At 45.4% G+C, this 25,725-nt stretch overlaps 1 protein-coding gene across 2 annotated transcripts in view; it reads left to right on the top strand.

Moving 5' to 3' along the window:
• Nucleotides 1–245: 245 nt before the first annotated feature.
• MAP4K5 (mitogen-activated protein kinase kinase kinase kinase 5) overlaps nucleotides 246–25,725 on the top strand; it is a 200,165-nt gene continuing 174,685 nt past the window's right edge. For both annotated transcript variants that reach the window (XM_073608559.1, XM_073608558.1), the window contains exon 1: nucleotides 246–456. In XM_073608559.1, coding sequence (XP_073464660.1) covers nucleotides 346–456 — 111 coding nt within the window. In that variant the 5' untranslated portion in view covers nucleotides 246–345. The remainder of the gene's footprint in view (nucleotides 457–25,725) is intronic.

Below are 25,725 nucleotides of genomic sequence, written 5' to 3'. Positions count from 1 at the left end.
ATATGAGGGGTCAGTGTTCCCCCAGTACAGGTGATATGAGGGGTCAGTGTTCCCCCCAGTACAGGTGATATGAGGGGTCAGTACAGGTAAGGGGGGCCTCAGGCCCTGGTGAGGGGTCACTTCCTCCAGGCAGAGGTGAGGCCCGGGGTTGTCCCGTCTCGGTGGGGGTGAGGCCGGGTTGTCTCGGTGGAGGTGTGTAGGGGTTGTCCGGTGGGTGGCGCTGTGTCTCTCCTGCTCCTCCTCCTCCCGGCTCTCTTCCTCCGTCTCTCATTGTTGTTCAGTCGGCGGACATGGCTCCTCCGCCCGGCCTCCCCCAAATCTGATCTCCTCCGCCCAGCCCGCACTATGGAGTTCTCCTCGGGCCGGCCCAGCTCCGAAATTCTCCGCAAGAACCCGCAGCAGGACTTCGAGCTGATCCAGCGGGTGGGGAGCGGGACGTACGGGGATGTGTATAAGGTGAGTGCGGAGCTCAGCATGCCCGGTCTCTCCCTCCGGTATCCGGTCCCCCCCGGGGCCTGTCCCCCTCCATCATCTCACTATATCCCGGTATTCATCCTCAGGTATAAAGAACGTTTATTGGCACGCTTTAACCCCATCAGGTTCAGTTGGTTCAGGATTGTCGCGTCCTGACGCCACCGCCTTCGTTTACCTGAGCGTGGCGCGTCACGACGCCAGACCGCCAACCTGGATAAGGACCCCAATCACACTTCGCAATTTTAGAATTGCATTAAAATCACCGCAAAACGCTCCAACGCGTATTTGAGTGCCGTTCTTTACTAATGTCACCCCGAATATCGCGTGACAAAACACGTGAAACCCGCGTCTTTGCTGTCACAAATGCACATTGAAATAAATGGGTACCGCGCAGAAACACACGTTAATCGCACATAAAAATATCGCCATGCATGGGGCCTTAAAGCGGTAAAGCCTGCGTCATACTAGCGCTCCTGGTGTATTGTCAGTGGCAACCGGTTCAGACGGGCGCTATGGGCCTACAGGACCGGTAAGGCCGGGGTCACGTCGCTCATCCCGTCACTGGCGGCAACTCGCCCCGAAAACGAGACGGCTCCAGAGCGCCAACACAGCGACTGTACTGGCGGACGTGTTGCAGATTCTCCGTCACCGGGGACGGAGATCACCTCAGAACCGCGCCGGAGGGGAGCGTTCTGTCTGCTGTATTGAGGTCACCTCCAGACGGGTAACCCTGGAGCCGCCATTAATCGGCCAGGGCCTTATTACTCTTGTGATCGTGTTGCTGGCAAATAACATCACTAAACAGCGTGTAGAAGTACCCGTCCACGCCGTCGCTCCCTCCGCTAGCTCAGAGGAATGTCGCTCTTTTGATGGCGGTGGAGATTTGCAGTATTTCTGTCCGTGAGGGTGAAAACTGGAAACCAACGCATATGTCTCTACCGTGTATGGAGATTCTGCAATGGGTGAGTTGTTGTAAAGGATAAATCCGCGCAGTGGTTAGACCTTTCTTAGAAAATAGAGCTGCTGCCTCTACGAATACAACTCCACCTAAGTGGAGTGTATTGAAATTGGTGTGGAAAGCAGAAGTAGGTATGGCGCTGCCTTTATGGGATAAAAGAACATTTTTTTTTTTTTCCTTTTTGGTGGTAACACTTATATATTTTGTGAGTCTTAAGTGGTGTTTATGGCTGAGACCCTTGAGGAACAATAAGAGTTCCTATGTGCCTAAAATAAATAAATGGTGGTCTCCTTTGTATGCGTGATTTGGTCACAGACTGTGATATTATCCCTTTTGTGGTGTGGAAAAGACAAAATGAAAGTGCTTCAGTCTTCACTTGATAATATAAAAACCAATATATAAAAAATGACAACGTGCAATTTAGTGCAAAAAGGTGCTGAATAAAGTGATTGGTGCTGAAGTATACAGTAAAGTGACTTGTGTGTATAAAACCAGTGTTTGTTGGATAAGAAAATTTCCATTAGTTATATAAAAAAGTTCTTTTTGGAATGGCTCTGAGGGAATTCCCTCTCTAGGAAACAAATTTAATATGGAAAGCTTCTTGTCCAGGTGCTGGCTGGTTAGTGGTGCCTCTGCGGCGCGCTCTTATTCTGCTTGCACTCACCTGATAAAGGAAGGAGGGATGCCCATACTGTAAAAGTGCATAAAGAGCTTTATTGTATCTAGTAAATTATGGTACTCACATTTACAAGGTAAAAATCAAGCATAAGAGAGAGCGTGTTGACAGCTTGTCTAGAGGTGCTGCAAGATGTCCGTGAGTCCCGCCCAGGCGCGTTTCGTCATCAGACTTCTACTGCGCGCCTTGTAAATGTGAGTACAATAATTTACTAGATACAGTAAAGCTCTTTATGCGGTTTTACACTATGGGCATTCCTCCTTCCTTCCACATGTAAACGACATATAAAGCATGGATCGGGGACATCCAGGGATGCTACACAGTGGCAAATACTGTGACTGCCTGCAGGGGGAAATTTATCCGGTGAGTGCAAGCAGAATAAGAGCACGCCGCAGAGGCACCACTAACCAGCCAGCACCTGGACAAGAAGCTTCCCATATTAATTTGTTTCCTAGAGAGGGAATTCCCTCAGAGCCATTCCAAAAAGAACCTTATTATATAACTAATGGAAATTTTCTTAGGCCTCTTTCACACGGACTGTCCGTTCAGGTCCGCCTGTCAGTTTTTTAGGCGGACCTGAACGGACACTCCATGGAGGTCTATGGAGCGTCGGATGTCAGCGGTGACATGTCCGCTGACATCAGACCCGCTCCGATCCGAAAAAGTGTAACGGAGGAAAAACCTATTTTTTCCATCCGTTATCGGATCGGGTGACGACAGACTCTACGGTCCGTCATCACCCGATTCCCCTATAGGGGAGAGCGGCGCTCTGACAGGTCTGTCGCTGCACAGTGTGCAGCGACGGACCTGTCATCTTCCTGCTCAGCGGGGATCGGCGGAGCGATCCTCGCTAAGCAAGCGGGTGTTCATGGGGCGGATCATCACTGATCTGCCCCATGTGAAAGAGAAACCTTATCCAACAAACACTGGTTTTATACACAAGTCACTTTACTGTATACTCTAGCACCAGTCACTTTATTCAGCACCTTTTTTTGCACTAAATTGCACGTTGTCATTTTTTATATATATTTTTTTATACATTGTTTTTTATATTGGTTTTTATATTATCAAGTGAAGACTGAAGCACTTTCATTTTGGTTTTTCCACACCACAAAGGGATAATATCACAGTCTGTGACCAAATCACGCATACAAAGGAGACCACCATTTATTTATTTTAGGCACATAGGAACTCTTATTGTTCCTCAAGGGTATCAGCCATAAACACCACTTAAGACTCACAAAATATATAAGTGTTACCACCAAAAAGGAAAAAAAAATGTTTCTTTTTTTTTCATCCCATAAGGGCAGCGCCATACCTACTTCTGCTTTCCACATGGGTGGGTTGTTGCCAATGGTAAAATCGCAAGCACTGCCATGAGCTTAAGGGCCAGTTGACACCAGGAATCGCGATGGAACGCTCCGCTCGTTCCTGTGTGATTTGAGCCCATTCATTTTGAATAAGCTGAGGCGCACTGGACCGCACCAAAAGTAGTGCAGGCATCGCTTTAAAAAAGTACTGCAACCGGATCACATGGTACTTCTGTATTATGTTATCTGGTGCAGGCAAACGCACTGTGTTTGTGACCTGCTATTGGGGTGTCGTTAACTCAACATTGACACCTGCTGCAGATCACAACTGCAATGCGTTTTTAAAGCGCTGCGGGAAATGCGGGTTTCAAGCACGGTGGATTGGGGGGGGACGCTGGTGTGGTTGTGGATCAGGGACCCTGCAGCTGGTGTGGCGTTGGATCGGGCACGCTGCGCGCGGTGTGGCGTTGGATCGGGCACGCTGCGCGCGGTGTGGCGGGCACGCTGCGCGCGGTGTGGCGGTGGATCGGGGACGCTGCGCGCGGTGTGGCGGTGGATCGGGGACGCTGCGCGCGGTGTGGCGTTGGATCGATGACGCTGCGCGCGGTGTGGCGTTGGATCGACGACGCTGCGCGCGGTATGGCTCTGGTGTGAGGGGGCACTAAGAAAGCAGACAACAATGCTCTGTTCCTGTGGCGAGTTCCCTTAGGTCCCTTGCACATGGTGCCATCCAGCTGCAGGGTGTCCCTCCCTGTGTTTTAGGTACACCCAGGAGGGAAAGGGCAGCATCCGGGACTGCTGCAGAGATAACCTGTTAAAGTCTATGGCAGGCTGCAGCTGGACAGCACTGAATGCTGTATTGGCATATAGTGCCCTGTGCATTCAAAGGCCAAGAATGCTGGTCTTCTGCAGGGTGGAATTAGTGCGGTGTCACTCTGTGGCGGCTTCCTGGCTGGCAATTCAGGTTTAGGTGGGGTTGGTATATGCGATCATGTTGCATATTACGCCCTAATATAACACATGGTCTAAAAAGTGGACTATGCTTTTAAAACCCCTGCCAGGTTATATTGGCTGTCTGTGTACCATTGTGGAAATTTTCCCTTCACTTCCTGTCCCAGAGACGCAATCGGAATGTGGAGGAAATCTCCCAAAGTGAACATCAGAACAGGTGTTTCCCATTGGAAGATTCCCCCCCCCCCCCCAACCTCTTGTTTTGGGTTCCCCCTCACTTTCCTTCTTATTAACAACGGTCGTCAGTAGAAATACAGAAGCTAATCCTTCCTAATAGGGACATAGCAATGAAAACTCGACAGAGGGTCTAACCCTTGTTGGATTTCCCTTCACAATGAAATCAGTGCAAAGGTAGGGGTCAGTCTTCCCAATGAGGTCGCTGACAGCAATAAAGACTTGACAGAGTCTAACTCTCCCCCATTCACAAATTAAAAAAAAGTTTTTCCTTGAAATGCATTGAAATGATCCTGCTGTTGGTGAGTTGCTGTTAACGTCGCGATCATTAGTGTGCGGTGGTTCTAAGGCCCATAGCTCATGAGGAATTCTATCGCTGGTGACAACTTGCTAATGACATCCTCGCTGACAAGCACAGAGAAAACACTCGGGTTATTTACTAAAACTGCATGGTACAAAATCTGGTGCACTGCATTGCCTCAGAAGTAGTGCTTGCACCACTTTTAAAAACACACTTCATCCGGATCGCATGGTACTGGGCGAGCCAGTGCAGGCTAACACACTGCGTTTGCTATCTGTGTTTTGAGTGTTGCTAACTTTAAACCAACACCCGCTGCAGATCGCAGACACAGCATGTCTTGAACACGGTGAGGGAAATGCGCAGGGAATGTGCATTTCCCGCATTGTGTTCCAGTCATTTGTGTAGCTGCTGACTTTTAATAAACACACACTTACCTGTCCCACGGTCAAGCGGTGCACTCACCTCAGCAGTTTTCTTCCTGGACGGGGCCAGCATCTCTAATATGGGCACCCTGCTGTGACAGCTTGCGGCTTCACAGCCGGGTCCCACTGCGCATACGCAAGCAGCTCTGTGATTGATCCCCAAGTCTTTTAGGACCGGTCCTGTGTCCCAGAAGATTTCGGGAGGGAGGGGGAAGGAGAACTTCCACTTCCGATCCCCTAAGGCAGTGTTTCTCAACTCCAGTCCTCAAGGCGCACCAACAGGTCATGTTTTCAGGATTCCCCTCAGGTTCAAACAACTGTGGTAATTACTAAGGCAGTGAAACTGATTAAATCCCCTGTGCAAAATAATGGAAGGCCTGAAAACATGACCTGTTGGGGCGCCTTGAGGACTGGAGTTGAAAAACACTGCCCTAAGGTGACCAGAACGGAAATGGCTGTGGGCACCTGTCAAAATCGGGTACCCAATATCCCCCCCCCCCACCACCACCACCACCACCACCACCGTGAATGCCCACCTAAAGAAGGAGATGCAGCCGCCCAACTCTGTACAATGCTATGATGCTTTGCAGCTGTGAAATTAAGCCCCCGGTTGTGTTTGGCAGGCAGTACAGCTGCCAAACACAACCTATTCAACAGAATAGGGAAAGCCACAACTGCATGCAGTGCAGTGGGTCAGCGTTCTCATGATTGAACCAGGCAGTAAGGAGGTGACATATCTCAGGATGGCACCGGGCCCACATCGGTGCTACCTAGGGCGCGGGATGGCACTGGGCCCACATCAGTGCTATGCGAGGCACAGGATGGCACCAGGCCCATAGCAGAAGGAGCCTGGTGGTAATCATTCCTGTAGTTGGACAGGGAGCTGGTGTGCTCTGTAAACGACGTAGAACCGGCAACTTCATCACACTTTCTTTTGTGACCTCTGCAGGGTGGATTTGATTTAAATCCAGTTGATTTAAATCATAGTTTTTAAAGAGCAACTGTCATCTCTGTCCTGCAGCGGCTCCTCCTCTGACCCGCTGTTGCCTCACCCACAGTCCCATTCACTTTAATGGGACAGCTGGTGATGGGGCAGTGACACAACAAGGTGAGGGACGTGGCGGCAGCAGGTGAGTGGATGCCCACTAACAGGCGCTGCCATGATGGATCTGAAATGACAGGTGCTCTTTCAGTGTAAGGACTTATTCTTGCTGGTAGTTAGAATATTTAATATTTGCAAACAAAATGAAGGTTTCCTATTTAGAATAATAAGCTGTCAGGTTAGTAAAACAGATATCATAACCAATTCAATCATGCAGTTTGTAGTGTACAAAGATGCAAAACAATGGGATAAAGGATTATTTCTGAACTTTGTTTTATCTCATGGTTACTGTAAAATTGTGTGATTGCATCAGGGCAGTGCATGTTATCTCAGCTTGCAAAGCTTGGATTCATTAAATGAGTTTACAAAAAATGTAAATATTGCAGAATACACAGCCTCATGCTACATAACTTAGCTCCATTTCATGCAGAAGAAACGATTTTTACGCCAAAAGCATTTTTTTTAAAATAAATTTGATGAAAAAAAAAAAAATTCGCTTAAAAAAAAAAAAAAATGCACCCTGGGCCTCCATCACAGAGCACACCAGCACTGTTGTATGAAGAAACCATTCTCAGCCTCTTAGACTGCCTACTTGTTCAGCTACGTTGCCCAGAGCTAGCATGTGACATGACTGCTTCCAGCAGAGCTTTTCCACACAGGGGATTTGCTGACTTGGACAGACTGGCTCAATAAATCTACAGTCCCTTTTGAACTCTTGCTCAGCCAGTTGCACAGATTGCTCAAAAATCATCATTTTAAAAATGCAAATGAGAATTGGTATTGGAAAAGTTTTTAAATGTATCGTCTTCCTTGTTGCTGTAATGTATTGTGCGTGACAGATGTAGAGGGAGTAAGTCAGTGTTTGGGATGCGCCAGGAAATGATTTCAGAATGTCAGTAAGTATGCAGAGCATGCAGCCCCGGCGTGTCCCTACTGGCAGTCAAGACTATTCTTTGTGAGATCCACAATACACAGTGTGTGAGATTTTCACTTTGTGGTATCCGTGGGACTTCATCTGGATCACATTATGACTCACAACGTGTCACATCTGAGCCTGACGTTAGAACGCGCGGTATCTGATCCAGGGTTGTCTTCTACCCCGCCGTGGTCACCGGTGTTTACTAACTTCTCAATGAATGTGAAGGATTTCCCATAAGGTGGATGTTGGGTGCCAGTAATTGTGTCTGAGTGTCCCCTTCCTACATCATATTATAAACTACAACACAGCTCAGATTGATGTGCAACGAGAGTTATCAGCGACTTAAACTTTTTTTATGTTTATTTTGGAAATAGTAAGGATTAAAGGGGTTGTAAAGGTATTTTTTTTTTTTAAATAACAAACATGTTATACTTATACCTCCACTGTGCAGTTCGTTTTGCAGAGTGGCCCCGAAGCTGGTCTTCTGGGGTCCCTCGGCGGCTGTCTCAGCTCCTCCCCGCAAGAACTAAACGCCTTCATGTGAGCTCCCTCGCATGGTGTTTAGTTCTTGCGGGTGCGCTCCCGTGATGCACCCGGTGGCTGTAGCTGCCGACTGTATCGCTCAGCCCCGCCCCTCGGCGCGCCGCGTCATTGGATGTGATTGACAGCAGCGCGAGCCAATGGCTGCGCTGCTTTCAATCCATCCACTCCAACCAATCAACGGCCAGGCTGAGCGGCGAAGAGGAAATCAGGGGCGAGCACAGCAGGTGGACGGGCTCAGGTAAGTTAAATGGGGGGCTGGGGGGGGGCGGTATTGTTGGATGTTTTTTCACCTTAATGCATTGGATACATTAAGGTGAAAAAATGTGAACCTTTACAACCCCTTTAAAGCTAAACTCTGGATACAGTAGGTTTCATTTTAAATGTACTCTTTAACTACTTGCCGACCAGCCACCATCGTTATACAGCGGCAGGTTGGCTCCCCTGCGTGAATCGCCGTAGCTGTACGGTGGGTGCTCTAAGGGGTAAAGGGAGCACGCGGCGTAGGAGCCGATTCGCATGTCCGCTGGGCCACCCACGATCGCTCCTTAGAGAGCCAGAATGGGGATCTGTAAACGGACAGATCCCCGTTCTGTCAGGGAAGAAGAGAGAGATCTGCTGTCCTAGTGATCAAGAACAGCGATTTCTCTACTCCGTCAGAACACTCCCTAGGGAACACTTAACCCCTTGATTGCCCCCTAGTGTTAACCCCTTCCCTGCCAGTGTCATTTATACAGTAACAGTGGCTATTTTTAGCTCTGATCGCTGTATAAATGTCAATGGTCCCAAAAAGGTGTCAAAAGTGTCCGATCTGTCCACCGCAATGTCACAGTCCCGCTAAAAATCGCTGATCACCGCCATTACTAGTAAAAAAAAAAACAAAAAAAAAACCTGAATAATAAAAATGACATAAATCTATCCCCTATTTTGTAGATGCTATAATTTTTGTGCAAACCAATCAATATACGTTTATTGCTATTTTACCAAAGATATGTAGAATACATATTGGCCTAAACTGATGAAGACTTTTTTTTTTGGATATTTATTATAGCAAAAAGTAAAAAATATAGTTTTTTTTTTCCTAAATTGTCGCTCTTTTTTTGTTTATAGCGCAAAAAATAAAAACCACAGAGGTGATCAAAGACCACCAAAAGAAAGCTCTATTTGTGGGGAAAAAAAGGATGTCAATTATTTTTGGGTACAGCTTTGCACGGCCGCGCAACTGTCAGTTAAATTTGACGCAGAGCCGTATCGCAAAAAAATGGCCTGGTTATTAAGGGGGGGTAAATCTTCTGGTCCTTAAGTGGTTAAAGCCTCGTACACACAATCCAATTGTTGGCCAACCGAGAGTCAGATTTTTGTCTTAAGGGCATGTCCCTGGATCTTAACGGTACACAATTTTCGTGCAACAAACACAAACATAGTGACGTACTATGAGGAATTTCAGCTCTTGAGCGCCACCCTTTGGGCCCCTTCTGCTAAATTTTGTGTTTGAGCATTGATTCCGAGCATGCGTGTTTGTACTTTTAACTTTTGTGTGACGGACTTGTGTACTGACCATCAGAAAATCTGACAACCAACCGTTGTCCGCCAAAAATGTACTAGCATGTCATCCAACATTTGTTGGCAGAAAGTTGGACAACAATTGTCAAAAGGAGCGTACTAACGGTCAGATTTTAGGATAACAGTCTGTCAACAGACAATCCCCTTCCAACAATTGGATCATGTGTATGAGACTTAAGAGTATGAATCCACTTTCTGTACAACAAATGCCTTTGCAAATCCAGATATTACCATGTAAAAAGTAGGAGTGACATAATCACTTTGCTGTACACTGTGCCTGATCAGAGAGTAGAGCTGTGGGAGGGGCCCAGCAGGCTCCACCTGTTACAGGCTGTCTGTAGAAAACTACTGGAAGGGGGCGGAGACGAGACCAGTCACCCTGCAGAAGGAGAGAGAGCAGCAGTGAGCGGTCTTTATTACAGGAAGCTCCTACACAGAGGGAAAGTCTGCACAGATCTGGAAGAATTATACAAATCACACCAAGATTTAGGGAGGAATACACATGATGAATAAATGTAGACAATATTTGTTTATCCTGGAGATCAGCTTGACCTCCAGAAGATCCCCCCCCCCCCCCTCTTCATGACCAGGCCACTTTTTGCGATACGTCACTGCGTTACTTTAACTGACAATTGTGCGGTCCTGCAGCGCTGTACCCAAATAAAATTTGTAATTTTCTTTCCCACAAATAGAGCTTTCTTTTGGTGGTATTTGATCACCACTGCATTAAAAAAAAAAAAAAAAGTTGTGCTATAAACAAAAAGACTGTTAATTTTGAAAAAAAAAAAACAATATTTTTTACTTTCTGCTATAATACATATCCAATAAAAAAAAATAAATCAAATTTCTTCATTCATTTAGGGCAATATGTGTTCTGCGACATATTTTTGGTAAAAAAAATCCAATAAGATCATATTGATTTACTAGAATGTTATAGCGTCTACAAACTATGGTATATTTATTTATAGAAATACATTTTTTTTATACTAGTAATGTCGGCGATCAGCGACCTTGTAATGAGACTGCGATATTGTGGCGTACAATCTGACGCCTTGTGGGAACCAGTGACACTAATGCAGTGATCAGTGCTAAGGACACTGGCTGGGAAGGGGTTAAACATCTAGGACGATCAAGGGGTAAACTGTGTGCCTAGCCAGTGTTTTTGTGTACTGTATGTGCTGCTTTTACTAGAGGAAAAAATGGATTTTATTCCCTGCTTTGCAGGGACACAAAGTCCATCCCTTCCCCCCCCTTGTCAGAACAGAGATCTACCTTGTTTACATAGGCCGATCTCTGTTTGGTGTGTTTTACCGATGATTGTTGGGTGCCAGTGGACCCCATCCAGTGCCCTGCACCTGCAGATCGGCTTCTGCTATGATTAATCACAGCAAAAGTGGACTGCCAGCACCCCCTGTAGGCAGAAATGCAGAATTGCGTATAAATACATGGTCCTACCATCTAAGGCAGGGGGTCTTCAAGCTACGGCCCTCCAGTTGTTCAGGAACTGCAATTTCCATTATGCCTAGTCATGTCTGTGAATGTCAGAGTTTTACAATGCCTCATGGGATGTGTAGTTCCACAACAGCTGGAGGGCCGTAGTTTGAAGATCCCTGATCTAAGGCTTGGTAATCTGCAATCTAATACATTTTTGTTTTGGGTTTAGATCTGCTTTAAACAACCCAGCACTAACCAGCATCACCAAGGGTTAATTTTTCCTGTTTTGCACGTTCCTTTAAGTTCTGGAATTTCAATCTGTTGTAGCCTCGCTGCATTTCTTGTCTAAGGTACATGTGAAATGCGTAAGGTTTATTGCTAAATTTTTAACACATTTTGTGCAGATGAGGAAATCTTTCACAGTACACTATATTTCATGTACTCGGCTACCGTATGTTCTTGAATTGCTTTTACCTTGCTCTGTCCTGGATGTAAATACTTTGTAACCAGAAGGTTCCTCTAGTGACATGGTAGAATAATAAACTTGTATCCATCAGTCAGCTGCTAATAGTTGTCACTTGTAGAGAGGGGACTTCTGGTCTTTAAACTTTCTAAACAAAGGGCCAGTTTACTGTCCATCAGACTTTAGGGGGGGGGGGGGGGGCGCGGACAGTGTGAATGGAAAATGTCCCGACATCAGTGGGAGTAAACAGTTCAGGCTTGGTGGTCTGTGCGAGTAAAAAAAAAACATACACAGTGCAGTTCTCCTGACATAGGTCAGTAGGAGGAGGAATAGTGCCCCATCATTGGTGTCAGTAAGAGAAATGGTGCTCCACTGTTGGTGTCAGTAAGAGAAATGGTGCTCCACTGTTGGTGTCAGTAAGAGAAATGGTGCTCCACTGTTGGTTTCAGTGGGAGGAATAGTGCCCCATTATTGGTGTCAGTAAGAGAAATGGTGCCCCACTGTTGGTGTAGTAAGAGAAATGGTGCCCCACCGTTGGTGTCAGTAAGAGAAATGGTGCCCCACCGCTGGTTTCAGTGGGAGAGAGTGTGCCTCGTATCAGCGGGAGGAACAGTGTCCCAGGGACCGTATAAAGGCAAACAACGGGCCACAGTTTGGGGACCACTGGTCTATAGGAGGACTGCGTATGTGTCTAACTACACTTAGTTTTTTGTGCTTCACAGCGTCGATCTGCTAGAAGCATGGACAGTGAGTATAATGCCCCGTACACACGATCGGATTTTCCGACAACAAATGCTGAATGTGAGCCTGTTGGCGGAAAGTCCGTGTGTACGCTCCATCGAACATTTGTTGTCGGGGAATTTCCACCAACAAATGTTGGCTAGCAGGTTCTCAAATTTTCTGCCAACAAATGTTTGTTGTCGGACTTTCCGATCGTGTGTACACAAGTCCGTCGCACAAAAGTCCACGCATGCTCGGAATCAATGCTCGGAATCAAGTACGAGCTGGAGATATAACTAGCGTTCGTAATGGAGATATCACGTACGTCACTACGTTTGTAATTGTTGGCCAACATTTGTGTGACTGTGTGTATGCAAGACAAGTTGGAGCCAACAACCTTCGAACAAAAATCCACAGTTTTGTTGTCGGAAAGTCCGATCGTGTGTACGAGGTATAAGACTCTGCAGGAGAGGAGTCATTAAATGATAACTTTAGAACCCATCAGGACTGCTGTCAGAGGCTGCCGTTGGCCAACTCCGGGTGCTGGTTTTGGATTAGGAATAAAATAAAATAAAGGTGCTGCACTTGAAGCTCGGCTTTCTTCAAATACAGGTTGGTAGAAGTTCTTGTCAAATAGATCTCAGCCACTAGGAAAAGAATAAACTCTCTGGGTATCTCAAACACAGGTGACTATGCATAGCCCAATGGCTTTGTAATGGCATTGGTGGTCCACTATTATACATTCACTGGGCTCCACATACTCACACGTGTGTAAAATATCCATTCTGAATGTTTTCTCTCAGTCCATATCTGAGCTCTACCAAACCCAAGCTCCCATGATGGGGGATTCTTGACCCCCGAAACCAGCACTGTGATAAGCACAGGGCCAATCAGCACTGTCCAGATAGAGGATCAGGGGTCCTGCATCCTGATAGGACAGTCAGTGCAGAATGAAAACTCCTCCTACAAGCTTTAACCAGACAGTGATAGAAGTCACAAGACTGCTATATACTGCTGATAAGAAAAGGTATTTTCTCTGCTTAACTATGGACGTGGTTATGCGGAGCTCGGTTCATGTGTTGATCATGGGAGAGTGTGGAAGGTGACTACACTGACAGTTAAAACCCACGTGGATGTGGTGAGATTGGTTTGAGTTGTTGCCTGTCTGGTACCCATTAACCTGCAATGTACACAATGTATTTAAATGTGAGTGGTTTACTTGGATTTTAATGTTTTAATGGGATTAATGCACTATTGGAGGATTTTGTTTTCTCTCACACATGAGATGAGACCTGCTGATTGTGGAGTGATACTACCAGGTGGATATTGACCTAAGCTTATTTGACTTTTCATTAGAGAGGCCTCAGGCCGGGTTCACACTGGTGCGACAAAACATTCGTACTTTGGAAAAAAGAAAAATACCCCCTAAATGGGACTTTAGATAGACCACCAACTCTATGAGAAAAAATGTATCTTTAATAATATAGAATAAAAAGACGTGTATCGTCTACACATAACGTAAATTCTTCAAACAGAAAAACAAAACATCAATACAAAAGTACAGATTAACATATGTACTCTCCAAGGGGTTGTGTACCCTGATACCGACGCGTTTCCAGTATTCTGATACCTTCATCAGGGAATGAGAGTTGGGTATATTTACATATGTTTTAATTCCATTGGAATGATTCAATCTAACAAAAAATGATTAAATGGATGCCAGACCACGATGGTGGAAAATTTGAGATGCACACTGTTTCCAGCATCAGTATGTGTTAATAAAAAATGGATGGGACAGACTGTCGTTAGAGCTTAGAATGTGGGCTGCGTAACGGGCGGAGAACATCCAAGCGTCCCTGGTTCAATAAGTCCTGTGGCTATCAGGGTCCAGTGTTTATCGTGCCTCCTCTGTGTGAGTGCCTCGTCCTACTTTGGATCCAACTTTGCCCTGCGACTTGAAGTCAGAGACGCGTCCGACTTGGATCCTCGCCAATACCAGGCACTGTGTTTGGTATGAACCTTGAGGGGGAACTCCACGCCAAATTTTAAATAAAAAACCAGCATGGGTTCCCCCTCCAAGAGCATACCAGGCCCTTGGGTCTGGTATGGATTTTAGGGCAACCCCTTACGCCGAAAAAATGGCGTGGGGGTCCCCCAAAAATCCATACCAGACTCTTATCCGAGCACGCCACCCGGCCGGTCAGGAAAAGGAGTGGGGACGAGCGAGCACCCCCCCCCCCCCCGACCTGTACCAGGCCGCATGCCCTCAACATGGGGGGGGTGGGTGCTTTGGGGCAGGGGGGAACCGACCCAAAGCACCTTGTCCCCATGTTGATGAGGACAAGGGCCTCTTCCCAACAACCCTGGCCATTGGTTGTCTGGGTCTGCGGGCAGGGGGCTTATCGGAATCTGGGAGCCCCCTTTTAATAAGGGGGCCTCCAGATCCCGGCCCCCCACCCTATGTGAATGAGTATGGGGTACACCTACCCATTCACCTGGGGAAAAAAAGTGTTAATAAAAAAAAAAACACACTAGACCGGTTTTTAAAGTAATTTATTAGGCAGCTCGGGTGGTCTCTTCCGACTTCTCCGCTCTCTCTGGCCTCTTCACCCGCTCTCCGGTTCTTCTCCCGCTCTCCGGTGTCTTCTGCCGGGCTTCTCTGCTATCTTCTACTCTTTTCCCGCCCTATTGCTAGTATTGGTCCGGTCTTCTCCGTCGTCTTCTTCCCTCTCCTTCTCTTCTTCCGATTTTGACATGACGCTCTCTCCCGCTGTAATGCCGTGTGCACAACGACATATAGGTATGGGGCGTGGTCACCGGGTGATGTAATCCGGTGACCCCGCCCCTTATGACGTCACCGCCCGGGCATGATGGGGCGAGATGCTCCACTTCCTTCTCTCTCACACTTCCTCCGCCCTGGCGAGGCTGCAATGTGGGTCACGGTGAGGCTGCAATGTGGGTCACGGTGAGGCTGCAATGATGGCCACAGGTCGCACTGCTATTTTTCTAACTTAATTCTGAATAAAACATTTAAGTGTCATTTCATGAGATAATTTATGATGGCGTGATTAGGGGTGGGGCAATTGGTGGCGAGTAACCCTTGAGACCTGGCTAGTAGCTCAGGACTTTGAGCCCTGATATAACACTATAGGTGAATTTTGGAATCCCAAGCGCAGTGAAACGCACACAATTAAGTGTAATTTCTATTTGCTGCTTCATCCCTCTGCTATCAGTATGAATCACTTCTGACAACTTTTCCTGACGTCAGGAGGAAAAAGGTGACAGGGGAAGGAGCTCCAGCAGATTGGCAGCCTCAGCTCTGTTCCTGTATGAAGGTGGGTGTGTCTCTTCCCTCCAGTCAGCTTTCAGAGCTCTCCTCACTGAGCTCTGCAGAGTGTAACGTCAGTTCTCCGCCTCCTTTTTTGTGAAATCTAATGCCGCGTACACACGACCGGTTTAGCCGTCATAATAAACTCAGACGGAATTCCATTCAAGTGGTCTTGCCTACACACGCTCAATCCAAAGTCTGACCGTCCAGAACGCAGTGACGTATAACACTTACGACGGGACTAGAAAAAGGAAGTTCAATAGCCAGTAGCAAATAGCTTCCGTCTCGTACTTGCTTCAGAGCATGCATCTGTTTTGGTCCGTCAGACCAGCATTCAGAATACTTCCGCGATTGCCGCTCGGATGGCGTGCATTCCACGAAGGCAGGAAATTGCGTCGAACGCACGCCATCTGATCGGCAATCGCGGAAGTATTCTGAATCCCTGTTTGTGCCTCACAGCTTGTAAGTAGCGCTCTAATGCGCACCTGTTAGATTTCCCAGCGGTACTTCACCATGCTATTCTCTCTTTGTTTTTTTTATATATAAAATTTTTTAAATTTTATTTATTATCCACTTCAGCGCCAGTTTTCTGTTATACACCCCATTAATTTGTTCAGATCTTCTTGCAAGGTTTCCACATCCTGCAGAGAAGTTATTGCCCTGCTTGGCTTAGTATTGTCCGCAAATACAGAGGTTGAACTGTTTATCCCATCCTCCAGGTCGTTTATGAACAAATTAAATAGGACTGGTCCCAGCACAGAACCCTGGGGGACCCCACTACCCACCCCTGACCATTCCGAGTATTCCCCATTTATCACCACCCTCTGAACTCGTCCTTGTAGCCAGTTTTCAATCCATGTACTCACCCTATGGTCCATGCCAACTGACCTTATTTTGTACAGTAAACGTTTATGGGGAACTGTGTCAAATGCTTTTGCAAAATCCAGATACACCACATCTACGGGCCTTCCTTTATCTGTATGGCAACTCGCCTCTTCATAGAAGGTTAATATAGATTGGTTTGGCAAAACGGTTCTTCATGAATCCATGCTGATTACTGCTAATGATACCGTTTTCATTACTAAAATCTTGTATATAGTCCCTTATCATCCCCTCCAAGAGCTTGCATACTATTGATGTTAGGCTAACTGGTCTGTAATTCCCAGGGATGTCTTTTGGGCCCTTTTTAAATATTGGTGCTACATTGGCTTTTCTCCAATCCGCTGGTACCCATCCAGTCAGTAGACTGTCAGTAAAAATTAGGAACAATGGTCTGGAAGTTACTTGACTGAGTTCCCTAAGTACCCTTGGGTGCAAGCCATCCGGTCCCGGTGATTTTATTAATGTTATGTTTCTCAAGTCTAATTCTAATTCTGTATTAGGTTAGCCATGAGGGTGCTTCTTATGATGTATCATGAGGATAAACACTGCAGTTTTGGTTACTGAAGCCCCCCGATTTCCCTCATGAAGACTGAGGAGAAGAATAAATTCAATACCTTCGCCTTCTCCCCATCCTTTGTAACCAGATGTCCTTCTTCATTCTTTATGGGGCCAATATGGTCTGTCCTCCCTTTTTTACTGTTTATATACTTAAAGAATTTCTTGGGATTTTTTTTGCTCTCCTCCGTTGTGTCTTTCGTGTTCTGTCTTAGCCGCCCTAAATGAACCCTTACATTTCTTGTTGCATTATCTATAAAGTTTGAATGCTGATGATGATCCCTCAATCCTGTATTTTTGAAGGCCTTCTCTTTTGCTTTTATATGAATTTTTACATTGGCATTAAGCCATCCAGGACTTTTGTAAGCTCTTTTAAATTTATTACCCAATGGGATGCACTGGCTAATGCCCTTATTTAATATGCTCTTAAAGTGAACCCATCTCTCCTCCGTGTTCTTTGTTCCTAAGATTTTATCCCAATTTATATATCCTAGCAAGGTTCGTAGTTTAGGGAAGTTGGCTCTTTTGAAATTCAGTGTCTTTGTATTCCCCTTATGTTTCCTATTTGTGTGATTTACACTGAAGCCAATTGACCTGTGATCGCTGTTTCCTAAATTGCCCCATATTTCCACATCCGTGATCAGGTCTGTATTGTTGTTAATCAGTAGATCCAGTAATGCTTTATTTCTAGTTGGTGCGTCTACCATCTGAACCATGAAATTGTCCCGCAAGACATTTAGGAACTGGCGAGCCTTATGGCGCATACACACGAGCGGACTTTCTGTCAGAAAAAGTCAGACGGAATCATCCCCTCGGACATTCCGATTGTGTGGGCTTCATTGGACTTTTTCCGTCAAATTCTGACGGACCTAGACATAGAACAAGTTCTAAATTTTTCAGACGGACTCAACTCCTGTCGAGAAAACCGGTCGTCTGTATGCTATTCCGACGGACCAAAAATGACGCAAGGGCAGCTGTTGGCTACTGGCTATTGAACTTCCTTTTTCTAGTCCCGTCGTACGTCATCGCATTCTAAACAAACTGACTTTGGTGTGATCGTGTGTAGGCAAGTCACTTTCAGCGGAACTCCTTTGAAAAAAACGTCAGAGTTCGAGAAGTCCGCTCGTGTGTACGCGGCATTAGATGAATGCGTGGTTCCCTCTGCCCAATCTATGTCTGGATAATTAAAATCCCGCATTATGATAACACTTCCCATCCTTGCTACTAATCCAAATTGTGATAGGAGGTCATCCTAGGAGAGGGAGGCCAGCATAGGAAGCCAATGACGCTCTGCTGCTTTGCACATGTGCTCACATTGAGCATGCTGATAGGAGGGAGCAGAGTGATGACCATATCACTGTATTGTTGATCCCATTACCGGCTTGGGGTGCATTACTGAGAGGTTGAACATCTGGCTGACAAGGATGTTTGGGTATCATGTCTGTCTGAACAGAAGTGCACATCTGTTGGCAGGTTAAGCCATTCCTATCTATGTATTTCAACATTGTATGTATTAAGCAACACACCACTAATAACAAGCAGTAGCTGTGTTGTTTATGTCTAGAAATTCTGAACCTTCTTGGAGTTCTTTGCATTTTTGTTTCTTTTGCCCTCCTTTTTAGTGTCAGCTCCACCTTTTTGCTGTAGGACAGTATGGACGGCCAAGATCATGTTAAAGTAAAGTGACAAGTAAACGTGCAGAAATTCTGCGATCTCTAAAATTGTGACGTTTGCTAAACAGGAATGCAGGAAGTGTCCGTTCAAATTTCTGGGAGTTTTATTATTGCAAGTTGAGTTCATAATGCAGAAATAATGTGATTTTTGTGGCTGAATTATGTTTTTGGTTTTACTGTATAACACATGCAAGCTAGGGAAATAAATATTTCCTTAAGGAAGTGGCCTTTTAGCAGAACCCCTGTGGATATTTTTAGGATTTACAGCATTTTGAGCATTTCCTTTTGAAGTGGAAGGTTTTTTTTTTTTTTTTTTGTAGACTTCATATATTTGCAATGAATTTTGTTCTTCACGTGCAATGGGTATTCTGTTTTAAAGCGGAACTTTACCCATAGCAACTTGATAAAAAAATATGTTCTTTAGCAAGGAACATACATTCCACATTAATAATGCTACCAGAATTAGTGCGTGCTGTAAATTGCCTCCAGCATTTTTCCTGTTTCTTCTTGCGAGAAGTTGCCATTTTGCTGAGCCCCTGAGCAGCCGTAAATTTTTAGGCTGTCGACAACTCGGCCACTACAAATCCAGCACAGTGCCTAATAATAGAAAGCAACTGAGCATGTGCAAAGCACTGTGAGACTGCTTATTACTGGATTTTAACAACTTCAGTACTGGCCAGTTTTACCCTCTTCCTGCCCAGGCCAATTTTCAGCTTTCAGAGCTGTCAAACTTTTAATGACAATTGCGCAGCCATGCAACACTGTACCCAAATGTAATTTTTATCATTTTTTTGAGACCGAGTTTTATCTTGGTGGTATTCAATCGCAACAGTTTTTATTTTTATTTTTTACTTTTGCTAAAAAAATAAAATAAAGACAAACGTTAAAAAAAAAAAAATGTTTTTTTTTTTTTTGAGAGCGCTGATCGGCTCTCCTCTCCTCACATGCTGTCGTGTGAGGAGTGGAAAGCCAGTAACCGGCATTTCCTTGTTTACTTGTGATCAGCTGTGATTGGACATAGCTGATCACATAGGTATACAGCCATATCATCAGCTCTTTACCGAGATCGGGGATGCACTGTGTCCTGGGGACGCAGCACGCCAAGAGTGGGACAGCTTAATTTCCCTATAGGATGGGCGCGAGATGGTTAAACAGTATAGACACTTCTTTTTCATGTTTTACATACGGTAGTTATACCTGCAAAGGGGGCCAACCTGAAGTGATCTAGCAGGACTTTTTTCTGACTAAAGTTCCACTTTAATGGTTCACTCATGTTTCCAATAAGTTACCATACATTCCAGTGTTCCCAGTAGACTAAAAATTACTGTTCAGCTTTGATAAAGCTTCTTTTATATGTCATATCTGTAGGCCATATATGTCCTCTTCCAAGCTTTTTAGAAAATCTCCTAGTATTTGCGACCCTCTCTTACCTAGATGTTGGGACATGCCGTACGTTGGGTGCACACCCCCCAGCACTGCAAAAATGAGCGTGCTGCTGCAATCAGAACCCGCACTGTCCTTCTGTCTTAGCAGTGTGTGGAGGCATAGACAATTGTCCCTGGAACAGGTGTCCCCATTGGTAGAATTTATCTTACCTCCTTGTTTTAGGGAGGACTTTTTGGATTTCCCCTCACTTTTAGGGTGACAGTGATCACTAGTTCAAATAGAGGGGTGAACCTGCCCATAAAAACTTGTTAGTGGGTCTAACCCGTCTCCACTCCAAAAGTGAAAAGTTTTGCCTTTTAGTTATGCTTTTATTTATTATAGGAAAGGTTTGCATATAACTCCTGCTGCCAGGACTTCTGCTTTGGGTTTGTTTCATCCCATACCAGTCGTGGGGGGATCTCTAACATGAGGAAGCAAAGCCCTGCTCCTCTAAACAGATGGCCACCTCCACATAGCATTAAACAAGGCTTGGTATGTCTAAGTGGAAGGATCAGATTCAAGGAACCTACAGGTAATATTGATGACTAGTCTCTTGCCCTTTGCTTGTCTTCTACAGTACAGGTTCTCTTCAAGGGCCCGTTTACACCAGAACGTGGTGCATTAAACCTGCGTTCTGTTCTGTGCACTTTTCCTGCACCGTGTTCAAAATGTACTGCACTTGCAATCTGCAGCAGATGTCTGTGCTAACGACACCCCAAACCCAGGTCACAAATGCCATGCGTTTGCCTGCACTGGACCGAATGGTAGAGTAGTACCATAAAATCGAGTTGCAGTGCTTTTTTAAAAGTAGTGCATGCACTACTTTTGGTGCGGTCGGGGGTGATTTCCACCCACTCAAATGAATATGCTGAAATCATACTGCACCCGGAGCGCATGTAAATCGCACACGGGTACACAAAGAGGGTGAGTTACTTAAACTGGAGCACTCCGAATCTGGTACAGCTGTGCATGGTAGCCAATCGGCTTCTAACTTCAGCTTGTTCAATTTAGCTTTGACAATAAAACCTGGAAGCTGATTGGTTATTAAGCAGAGCTGCACCAGATTCAGTGTGCACCATTTTTTTTTTCATTTTTAAGCTTAAATGTATTCAGCTTTACTCTGGGTGTTGTCACCTCTCCAAAACCAGTGTACTAGATAGATTTAGCAAATTGATTCCAAGGATAGCCCGAGGGAAGGGTGGGCAGGCAACTCAATGCAGCTTTGCCAAATAACTCTGCGCTTGTACATCTTTGCTTTTTCTCTATCTTTTGCATGTCATACACGGAACAAATGTCTTTCCTTCAACCATGGGGTGCAGGAAAGGCATTCGCTCGATTTCCCCATCAACACAGACAGCGCTAACAAGGGAGCCCCTCCTGCCGAGCCATTGTGTTCTCCTGGCGGGGGAAGCTATGCCCGCTCAGTAAGACAGTGAATATTGCTAACGGCTATACAAGCCGCTAACAATAATCGCATGTAAAATCTGCCAGGCTGGTTGTACCCAAGTTGATAGATCAACACCTTCAGGCTGCCCATACATGGCCTGTCTATGGCTGGTTTTAGTCAAAGTCTTTCTCTCTGCTTAGAATGGTTTAAAACAATGCTTGGCCTACGTGGCTGATTGTTCACATAAGCTGCTGTTTATCAGAGATGCTGACTGCGGTTCCTGATATACAGACAGCCGCTAGAGAGAGCCTGTAAATCATTGTATGAAATATAGTCAAGAAAAGATTTATTAACTTGGGGAGTCGAGTAACAGCAGAAATTATTTTTAGGTAAGGGTGAACTGTACTCCGCTGGATGGCTGCGACCCTTCATATGTATGGCTCATCAGTAGCAGTGAACGGGCAGTACATAAAAACTTCCCCCACGGGGTCCTCTATGGTAAAGACTGTGCAGTGCTGGGGAAGAAGGTAGGTATTTTACCAGGCAGGCTATACACGGTGGGATGGGGGAATTTAAAGGCATAGTCCACCTGTGGGACTAAGTTTCATGCTACTCCAATAATGAGGGTATAACATGGGTCCCATCCCCCAACCCCTCAGCTTAAAACTCCCCCCCCCCCCCCCCCCCACACACCCCCACACCCTCTTCAGTGCAAAAAAGTAATAAATGCACATTTGTTTTAATTGTATTAATATGAATGCATTTTTTAAAAGATGTACTGTGCCTTTATTTAAAGTGGTTGTAAACCTCGGACGTGAACAAAGCATATTCCTCTATAGTGTGTACTTGTCTCAATCCAGAGCACTAAGTGTCATTTCTGTCTGCTGCTTCATTTCTCTGTCAGCATGAATCACTTCTGACAATTTTTCTTGAGAAAGAGAAAAATAGTGACCAGGGAATGGAGCTCCAGCTGATTGGCAGCCTCAGCTCTGTTCCTGTGTGCTGTGTGAAGGAGGGGTATGTCTCGTCCCTCCAATCAGCTCTCAGAGTTCTCAGCTCTGCAGAATGTAATTTCAGCTCTCCTCCCCCTGTTTTCTGAAAGCTCAGACAGGCTTTATAATTAATGTGCTTTGGCTGTAGAAAATAGAATGATGCAAATAAACAGGTCGAATTTTTATGTGTTTCATCTCTGTGCATCACCTGAAGCTTTCACCTCACTGGGTATATGTTGGGGGTTACAACCACTTTAAAAGAACACGGGGCTTCAGCTGTCAGGAGTGTGCAGTCTACAAGCCGACTGTCAGCTTGCTACTGAAAGCGATCTGGTGGCTGTACACCTGCCTGATCCCTTCCCCTTGCCATGCCTCAAGGGTTCCGCTGTTCCAACCAGGACCTGCATGATGAGTGTTACTGAGCGGAGGGGAGACCAGTAAACATCCATTCACTCATCTCCCCAGATAGAATAAACCAGGAAGCACTAAATTGTTCGTGGTTTCTGGTGTGCCTTTCCCTGGCTGCAAGGGCCGCAAGCTAGTGGAATACAATCTGCCTCCTTTTGTGATATAAATACTTTTTTTAGTGAAAGTAAAAAAAAAAAAAAAAAAAACCTAAAGTGATGATCTGTAGTGGCTTTAGAGTCGCCTATGGAAAACGTAGGATACCGAAGTTTGACCTTTTGCGCATGTGCAAATTTATGGCTTCATACTTTGAATATCGGTTTACTTGCTGCAACCCCATCTTTGCTGGGAGGCTGTCGTATGACGTCCTTCCGTATGACGTCCTCCCGTGCTTGTGCTGCCTACGCGCCCCCTGCGACACGCATTGACAGTGATCTGTGATCGGGGTTAAGAGCCAATCACGGCAGCTCTTTACCACGTGATCAGCTGTGTCCAATCACAGCTGATCACAATGTAAATAGGATTTGCCGGTTATTGGTATTCCTTCTCTCACGCTGACAGTGAGTGAGGAGAGGAAAGCCGAAAACCTGCAAATCCACACAGAGGACATCTGCACTGATCATCGGTGTTGCCAATCTGTGCCCACCAGTGTTGCCAATCTGTGCAGCCTCATCAGTGAAGGAGAAAAATGACTTATTTACAAAATTTCATAACCAAAACAAACTTTTTTTTTTTTTTGTTTTTGTTTTTTTTTTCGTTTCGTTTGTTTAGCAAAAAAAAAAACAACAAAAAAGCAGTGGCGATTAAAAATCACCAAAAGAAAGCTTTATTTGTGTGCAAAAAAATGATCAAAATGTAGTTTGGGTACAGTGTTGCATGACCGCGCAATTGTCATTCAAAGTGTGACAGCACTGAAAGCGGAAAATTGGCCTGGGCAGGAAGGGGGTGAAAGTGCCCGGTAGGCAAGTGGTTAAATGCGTGCAGGAAAATGCAAAAATGGCCCTGAAAGTGAAAGGGTTAAACTGGTATTTTTGCGTGTCTGTAATTCAGCTTTAATACGGGTATTATTTTTGCAGACTTTAGACAAAATTCTAGCAGGGAAATTGCTTTGAGTTTATGTAGCTGATCTCTGTATAGAATATTCTATACATTCTTTCCTCATTGTGTCGTGCAATCCCGTCTCTTCCTCTTTTAATGTATTTAATCATTAGATTCTCTCTTGTGGTGTGTTGTGTATTGTGTTTGCACAATAATTCCTTTGCTTAGTGATAAAACTTAATGAAGTGTATGAGGTGCTTGTACTAATAGCCTGCATTTATCTGTAATTGTGAGAGATAACATGGACTCCTGTAGGATGAGAACTCCACTACTCTCTCCTGGGAAACAAGATCTTCAAACAGCTTTTAAGGGAGTTGTATTGTAGGTCTGGTTTCAGGATCTCAGCATAGCCTACAGGTATTGCACAAACTTTTGTTGCATAACCCTCTATTTCTCCAAGGGGGGGGGGGGGTTCTTTGCTTCTGCATTTTTCATGGCTTTTGGGCCATATGCTATTATACCATCCAAGGATAATTGGCATTTTTTTTTTAAATTGCATCAATGCGTTATGTTACAATATAGGGCTCATTCACACTAGTGGTTGAGGGGTGGTAAAACCCCACGGCTGAGCTGCATTTTTAACCCCCACCCCTCATCCAACTGCTCTCCATTTAGCTGCAGAGGCAGCTTCCTGGGGTGTACACATGCTGCAGCCACAATGCTTTACGGTCAAAGATGGAATGTCGCTTTATGTGGACTTTGCACCTGCCCAGCACGACCCATTCAAGTGAGTGGGGCCGCTCTGCAAAGTGACCTGCTAGTGTGGGGTTCAAGGGGTTAAGGCAGGCGGAAGCCATTTTTGATGTAACCTGTTACCCGGTCTGTTGCTGTGATACCCCTGTGTGTATGTATATATATATATATATATATATATATATATATATATATATATATATATATATATATAATATATTCAAAAGTATTAGGATGCCTGCCTTTCCACGCACATGAACTTTAATGTTATCCCAGTCTTAGTCCGTAGGGTTCAATATTGAGTTGGCCCAATCAATTGCAGCTATAACAGCTTCAACTCTTCTGGGAAGGCTGTCCACAGGGTTTAGGAGTGTGTCTATGGGAATGTTTGGCTATTCTTCCAGAAGAGCATTTGTGAGGTCTCTTCCAACATCAGTGCCTGACCTCACAAATGCGCTTCTGGAAGAATGGTCAAACATTCCCATAGACACATTCATTTACTTTGTGGACAGCCTTCCCATAAGAGTTGAAGCTGTTAAAGAGAAAGTAAACTTCCTCTGCTGACATTTTTATCTATAGGTAAGCCTATAATAAGGCTTACCTACTGTATAGGTAGTGTAAATATCTCCTAAATGTGTACCGTTGACATCACTGATGCGTGCGCTCTGAAGGAACGGCCACCGATAGAGCCAGAGCCCACGAACCTGGAAGCAGGATGGGTGAAAATGGAAGCGGCTGCAGCACTGACATTGCGGCGATGGAACAGCTTTGTTTTAAAATAAATTTCACATAATGTGCTAGTATGCAATGCATACTAGTACATTATGACTTCACGTTGCAGAAAGGAAAAAAAAATGTCCAGCGATATACAACCACCACAGATCAGTACACAGAGGGGACAGAGGAACCGGCGTCACGACATGACGCCGGTTTGTTTACAAGTGATCGCTCCATCATTTGACAGAGCGATCACATGGTAAACGGCCGCCGGGTGTACCAAGATGGCTGCCGCTCCGGAGCTAGGCCAAAGCCGCAGCCTTTCCTAAAGCCGAGGCAGCGGCGCGCTCCGCGGAGCGCATGTGTGCCGATCCGAACCGGCTGAACCCGTCGGATCACGGATCGGTGACGATCCGTTGCACCACTAGTACTAAGCTGATCGAGCAATCAACTTGGGTAAAATCAGCCTGCTGGATTCTCCATGCTACTATCACTAGCGGCTG

This window comes from Aquarana catesbeiana, linkage group LG13 (genome assembly GCF_042186555.1).
Source record: "Aquarana catesbeiana isolate 2022-GZ linkage group LG13, ASM4218655v1, whole genome shotgun sequence".
Lineage (NCBI taxonomy): Eukaryota > Metazoa > Chordata > Amphibia > Anura > Ranidae > Aquarana > Aquarana catesbeiana.
The sequence above is the reverse complement of the archived record's forward strand: the minus strand, read 5'-3'. Positions and strand labels throughout refer to the sequence as shown.